Source organism: Aphelocoma coerulescens, chromosome 1 (assembly GCF_041296385.1).
Source record: "Aphelocoma coerulescens isolate FSJ_1873_10779 chromosome 1, UR_Acoe_1.0, whole genome shotgun sequence".
Classification (NCBI taxonomy): Eukaryota; Metazoa; Chordata; class Aves; order Passeriformes; family Corvidae; genus Aphelocoma; species Aphelocoma coerulescens.
The window spans coordinates 96,508,557-96,515,761 of record NC_091013.1 but is presented as its reverse complement, the minus strand read 5'-3'; the positions used below and the strand labels follow the sequence as shown (position 1 = coordinate 96,515,761).

Here is a 7,205-nt window from a genome sequence, read left to right as displayed (position 1 = left end):
CTTGTTGCTAAAAAATCTATCAATTGGAATCCCAATGTTTGCAAATAGGAAGAGTACATTCAACTTCAGGCAGGGAGGGAAAGAGGCAGGAAATGTCTTGTACTTGAGGGAAGAGAACTCAGAACACCACAAGAATCTTTTTGATAGGAAACTATTCCACCAACAGTAATACATTACAGCAGTCAACTCCATGGGGCACGTGCATCCATCACAGGCCTGGCAGTGCCCCTTTGTCCCTGCCACAGCAAATTCCGACAGCAGGGGTTGTGAGCATGGAGCGGTCGGGACGGCGGGGCGGGTACCCGGGCTGTGGGCAGCAAGGCCCTTCCTTGCTCAGAACGCCGATATCACACAACCACAGGATCAGCTGGGCAGGAAAAGAGCTGAGATCATCGAGTCCAGCCTGTGACCGAACACCAGTGTCAGTACACCACGGCACTGAGCGCCACGTCCAGTCCTTCCTTAAACACCCCCAAGGATGGTGATTCCACCACCTCCCTGGGCAGCCCAGTCCAATGTCTAATCACCCTTTCTGTGAAGAAATTCTTCCTAATGTCCAACCTGAACCTTCCCTGGTGCATCTTAAGACTATATCCTCTAGTCCGGATATGAATTGCTCCTGGTGTGAAGCCAGTCACGCAGCTTTTCCAGCACTTTGAGGGGGGTGTGTGACATGGGACGGCGCAGCTGCAGCGCTGGGCTCTGGGGTCACCCCCGGAACACCCCTGCACCGCCTCACGGAGCAGCTCAGCTGCTGCTGGGCTGGTTCCCAACGGCCACAGCTCCCGAGGCACACACTGGAGAATTGCGAGGTTTAGAAAGTGTCAATAACACTCAAAATGTCTCCTTATTTCCCTTCTCGCTTATGGCATTTGGGAATGCAGTACATCAGCGGCAGGCCCTGGGCCACGACGCACCCCCGCGAGGTGACTTGGTCCGGCCCGCGACTCTCCCCGCCGGCTCGCCCGGATGGTCCCGCCCACGCTGGGGCTCGCGGCGCGCAGCGGGAAGATGGCGGCGCCCAGGGCGCCGTGGGACGGGCGGGATGCGCCCTGGAATCGGCTGGACGTGCCCTGGCCCGCGAGCAGCGCCACGGTGCCGCTGGCGGCCCAACACCCCGCAGGTCCCGGTGCGGTGCCGAGGGGGGATGGGGGGTGTTTGAAGCCGCTCCCGGGCGTTTGCGGTGGGTGGTCGATGGGTGGGAGCCGGAGGCGCGGCCGGCGCTGAGGTGGTGCCCGGTGCTGGTGCCCGGCGCTGAGGCGGTGCCCGGGTCTCGTCCACAGTGAGATTGCTGTCGGTGCTACGGCGGCGGTGCGACATCGCCGGGAAGCGGCTGACGGGGCCGGGCCTGGCGGCCGAGGGAGGCGTGCTGCGTGCCGTGCTCTACGGGTACCACAGCAGGCTGCTCCGGCACCGGCCTTACCTGGCCCTGCAGCAGGTGAGCACCAACCCCGCCTGGGCGGCAGGGACCCGGCAGCTGGGTACTCCCGGCTCCCAGTCACCACTCCCTGAAAAGCCTTTGGAGTAGCACTTGGCGCCCGGAGCATCGTGCAAAAAAATGTTTGGGAGCAGGTGCATTTTTGTCCCCTCACAGTTGAGCGCAGTGGGTTTCTTGGCTCTGTACAGCGAGTGCAGTTTCCATTTTCCAGCCCTGGTCTCCAATACTCACACTGAGACCTGAAGTAGGTACAATTCCATACCTTTGAATACATAAGTAATACAGGGACATCATTCTCAACTAATTGTAATAATGGGAGGATGGAATAATAATCCTAGCTTACTTTATTAGATACTTTCTGGTTTAAGATGAAAAGTGAACACCTTGCCAATTTTCCAGGAAAGGGGGTGTCATCATCTTCATTAATAACTGTTTCGAAATAGAGCAGGAATGGTGCTTACCTTCTTGATTTGTTTATGTATTTTCCTTTTGACAGCCAGTACTAAAGGCCATTGTATACAGCAGGGGAAATCATGCAGCACCAATTAAACACGGCCTACTCCAGTCCTTCACATAATTCCTTATTTTCAGTAGAGTGATGAAGGGGTGTTTTTCATCACAGTGCAGATGCAGAAACATCCCAGAACATCCCATGACACAAACCTGCAGTTTGGGCTGTTAAACTGATGAGGAGAAGGTGTCATTTAATATAGTGACAGTTCTTTGGCCAGGGCACTCAGTCTCTCAAAATACCAGTCAAAAGGATTTTCTTTTTTTCTAGGTAGAACAATGTTTGAAGCGCCTGTGGAAAATGAATCTGGTGGGCAGCCTGGAAACTCTGGTAGAACTGATTCCCAAGTAAGTGTCATGGTCCTATATCTTGTACTATCCATTAACTCCATCTGCAGAGCTAAAGGAAGAGGATGCTAGTTCATAACCAACCCCTCATCCCTGTATCAACACAGGAAAAATGCATCCGAAGCCCATGCAGAGTGCTTGGTTCCCAGCCAGCCTATGCTGGAAACAGTGGCTTTGAAGGTATTGGGAGCCTGCAAGCTCATACTACGTCTACTGGATTGTTGCTGTAAAGCTTTTCTGTATCCTTTTTTCACCATAGAAACTTTCTTAGAGTTCACCAGTAGCACCTCATGAGACCAAAACTGTGTCTGCTCTAGGCCCTTCCCTGTACTGCTGATGGACTCAACTGTGCAATTCATTTGTGCAACTTGACGTTTCTTTGATAGCCATACATCTTATTCACCTTATGTTCAAGTCATTATGTAGGAAGCTCAGGCTGTTGGCTGGCAGCTGTTCTGGCCTTGAGCAATCCAAAATTTGGCTACTCATCTCCCACATTATTCCAGGATATCGCCTTGCGAATTGCCTCTAGTTGGTGTGTTCAGCAAATCTCATTACACTCTGTTTATTTTTTTTTTAACCTTAACTGCTGTAATCTTCAGCTTGTCCATTAAACACCTCTGCTCGAAGGAATTCATACTCCTGAACACTGTGGCTTCAGGGCTCCTGAGCCGGCTCTGGTTTGTGTGTTCAAAAGTCTGTCTTGTTTGTGTCTGTTTGATGTGCCTGTCAGGGAGAAGGGCTTGTAATTAGGCCTTGCTGCTAAGGGGAGCTTTATTCAGTTGGGAGGAGGAGAAGGGAAGGTACCTCGATGCTTTTGAACTTGATTCTAGCACCTGCAGAGTTGTGCAAGTGGGGAGAGACTTCTTAAATGCACTTATGAAAGGCTTTGTTCTTGGATCTTAGCAAACTGTATGTAGCTCTAATGAAATCAGTGTTAGTGTCAGCCTGCCACAAACACCTGGTGCTCTGTGCAGCAAGCAGTAAGTCCTGCCTCATGCTGAAATGGAAAGGCTGGGATAAACATGTTCTACTATACTGCTGAGTTTTCCAGGGAAATTGGTGTTCTGATCTCTCTCAGTCTACGAGAATAACTGCTGTCTGTAGCTGAAGGAGTAACAGCATTGTTAGAAGAACTTTCTTTGGCACAAGAAATCTTGTATCTCCAGGAAACATAGAGCAGGCAATTCTGTGGCATCAGGCTTAAGGTGGTACAGAGTGCTTTTGTGGGAAGACTTCATGGCAACTGATTTGGATGTGACCCAAGAACCTGATGGGTTCCAAGTGTGGCACTCAGCAAAACTCTGCAGAAGCAGAGGGGCTCCTGATCAGGAATTACTAGTTAAGTCACTTCTACATTCTGATCTGGCACAGTTCCTTAAAGCTCAGACTTAAGGAAAGCAGGGTGATGGAGTATAAAAAAGTATGTTTGTACTGAGGGGAAATAGGGAAAGGGCACCTTGGAACCTCTTACCTGAGCTGAAGGTAGTTGTTCAGTGTGCATAATGTTTTGCTAGAGGAGACTCCACACTTTTTTGTCCTCTGTCTTCAGGATTCAGTACAGGTGTGTATTGCAGACCCTCACATCCTTGTATGGTGCGTTGTGGACAATGCTTCATCTGGTATCTGAGACCCAACAGACACCCTATATCAAGGGGTTTACCTTCCCTTCTGATATCAGCGACTTCCTTGGAGTTAATGTATCCTCTGAGGCGAAGAAGCAAAAGGCTAAAATGCTTACAACCAAAAAGTCTACCAGCTGGATGAAGAAGCTCTTCCCAGCAATGCCAGAGGCAGTATCAAAGGTTGGGAAAAAGAGAAAATCTGAGGCCTGTACAAGTGCCATGAAAAGCCACAGCATCCCATGCCCCGTGGACATTGGAGAGACAGTTGTGGTGCCCAGAGCCAGGAGAGGTAAAGCCTTGTGCCACAGTGTAATGGTTTCTGACACCTCAGAGACTGACTGCAACTTCTGTCCAACAGGGCCAAGCACTTCTACTGCCCACAGTGTGGTTCTGGTACAAACTCCCTGTCCTTGGGAGAAGAGAATGCTGCATGTACCCTTGCCTTTATAAAGCTGTGGATAATGTCAGTATCATGATTTTTTGGGGGGGTTCTTTTAAACAGGATACAGCCTGGAGAGAAGCAGGTAATGAATGCAGTATATAAGTCCTGAAAATAGTTACTTGTGCTTTCCTGATTTTGTGTAGATAATAAGCTAAGGGCACTGTCTGCAATCCCTACAAGAGTAGGTGAGGCTGTAGGTACAGGATACAAGTATCCTGCACTTGCTGTTCTGGACTATGCCCAGGTCTTCCTCTGCAGTCACGGCTATGGCCAGTGAGTGCAGCCATCCAAGTGTTTGTGTGAAGCTTTTACCCATTAAGTTCTCCTTTGCAGCCATCTGTAAACTTCTGCATGCTCTTCATGCCTTGCCAGCTGCAATGCACAATGAGTGCAGTTCCCTTGAGTCTGCCTGGAAATGTTGAGTACAGGTGGGAGCCTGCCGAGAGCTCTGTGGCATCTCCATGCAAAGAAATAAAACTGTCTTGGTGTTGTAATGGGAATTCTCCTCTCTCTCTGTAGGGAAGCACCCAGGGTTTGATGTGAAGAGTTTGCTTAGGCCATCCAGACATCCAGCACAAGAGGTTTGTATGGTATTGTTTTACATATTAGGTTGGTGGTTTCAGGGGTTTTTTTATGTAATAGGGTTTTTTTTTTTGTTTTAAAGACTCTTAACACTTGAAACACGATATCCCTGATTAAAAATGTCCCCTTTTCCTGCCTTATTTTTGCCTGTCTAACAACCCAAGTTAGTGTGGAAGCTTTGCACAGGAAATCACTACTTCTGCTTAGGACTTTGGGCATTTGTTGGTTTGTCACATGAAATGACCAGAGAGCAAGTCAGTAGTAGACAGGAATACAAATTCTAATTATCTGCCTCTTCTTTCTGTATTCCACAAAACAAGATCGGTCTTCCCTTTTATCCTTAGAAAATAAGGAATGTTCTCACAAAAACCCCTGTGTTCTGTTCCCTTCCAGCAGAAAGGATCAGACACATCATCTTTTTACAACATTATTTCTGTTACTGTTTGTTTCAGGGTCTAAGCATTGCATCAACACCTTTTAAAGCAAAGTTGGCACCACCTTCCTCTCGGATAGCAAAATCACAGCATACTGGATCTTTTGTACAGATGGTCCAAACAGCTGCATCATTTGGGGAGCTGTCAGAGGCACTCAGAAAAGCTATTCTGTGGTGCAAAACCAACAAATTCAAATCAGAAGCCTATTTTCTGCGTAACAAGTTGTTGAAAAGCAACCGGCTGCACCATGTGGAGGCTCAAGGATGCAGGTAGTTTTGCATGGGTGTGGGATTTCTGAGTCTAACACTTTACATTTTAATATTAAGTATTTTGCTCTTATATAGTGAAACACAATGGTCTAAGCCATTCTTTTAAAATTCAAACAGGATCACTAGTTCAGGTTACTGGGCACTCTAACCATGAGCATTCTGTTTAGCTTCAGTCACTTGTGAAAGGATTTAAAAGGCTAACAAATGTACAGTACTTAAGAGGGAGGATGAAAATGCAACTTAAATTATTTCATGTTTAATGGTAACAACCATAGGAGGCAAGGGCTGTCTTTATTCAGACTGCCCTGCCTACTATTGTACAAGGTGCTGTTCTGTATGATCAGGAAAATGATAGAGAGGGCTAATAACCAAATCTCTCCAAACTCCAAATGAAGTAACATTTTAGTAGCTGATAAAGTTCTGTTTTGTGCACTTTCCTCCCCTTAAGCTTGAAGAAAAAGCTGCGCTGTGTCAAAACATCTGTCTGTAAATGCCTCCTGTACGGGTCACAGCGCACACGCTGGCCAAAGCAGCGCCTCGGGGCACGGTGCTGCCGAAGGAGGATCACATCATCTGCGTGCTTGAACACAGCTCTACAGACTGATGGGCAAAAGCCTCCTGAGCTTTTTGGGGTCTGCGAGAACATTTCATCCCTCATCCTCCCTGGGTCTCTGAGTCAGGAAGAACATTGCAACGTTGATACAGGACATGTGAGACTAAGCACAACAGGGACCCCTAAGCGGATGCTGCTGGAAGCAAGCCCTGGCCCTGTGTCGAAAGAAGCTGCTGAGCACACAGATATTGATGCTATTTTTGCAGCAATAGGTGTCTGACTATGGACTTGAAGGAGGAAAGGGGTCAAGTCACTCTAGTTTTTTGTTGTTTTTTTTATTAAGTAAACCCCTCTGAATCCTAATGGTGTGTCAGTAACTCAGATTCTGAATTCTGTTAACAAAATAGCAACCATTTTATTATGTTTTTGTAAAACAGTTTTTTTTTTTTTTAATGTCTGTTTTTTATATTTTTAGGGGTGTTCCAAATACCTGGATAGTATCTATCTTTTTACATACCCTTGTCCAGGAACAGTGACTTTGTTACCCTTACTCAGAGTTCCCTCTCTACTGCTTGACCACATGTTAAATGCTGCTGTCAAATCCACAGTGCAAATAGTTACCATCCATGGGAGAAGGCTGCAGCTGATCACTTACTGCTGCTTTGGACAAAAGACTTGCCAACACCTTTCCAAGCCTTACACCTTTCCTTCCGTGCTCCTTGTACAGAGGACAGCCTTGATGTGAAGTATTATTGCTGTTTCAGCATTTCTTATCCTTGTTCTGAAATGAGGAATTAAATGAACCTAGCTCCCCTGAGCTGTTCCAGAAGGAGGGAAAAGCACAGCTGTGGCCTGCAACAGTAAATTCCTGATGAACATGTTTCTCACTGTCCCCAAAATCTTTTTAATCTAAGTGCAGTTTCTGCCTGGTTGGCAATATAAGGCACAGGTACCCCATAGTGTTAGATAAAGCAGTGGCCTTAGTGGTGTCTGCCAGGCTCTTG

The 7,205-nt window shown here is 47.4% G+C and overlaps 1 protein-coding gene across 2 annotated transcripts; it reads left to right on the top strand.

The window, feature by feature from the left end:
- Positions 1-954: 954 nt before the first annotated feature.
- Positions 955-6,715, top strand: NEPRO (nucleolus and neural progenitor protein). Of its 2 annotated transcripts, none has more exons than XM_069020077.1 (9): positions 955-1,123; positions 1,284-1,438; positions 2,220-2,296; positions 2,404-2,535; positions 2,899-2,976; positions 3,849-4,210; positions 4,883-4,944; positions 5,398-5,648; positions 6,097-6,715. In XM_069020077.1, the coding sequence occupies exons 1-9, from the start codon at positions 970-972 to the stop codon at positions 6,479-6,481; spliced, it is 1,656 nt and encodes a 551-aa protein (XP_068876178.1). In that variant the 5' UTR covers positions 955-969; the 3' UTR covers positions 6,482-6,715. The 2 variants fall into 2 exon arrangements, with proteins under 2 accessions (XP_068876178.1, XP_068876168.1); XM_069020067.1 differs by having other exon boundaries at positions 999-1,129.
- Positions 6,716-7,205: the final 490 nt, after the last annotated feature.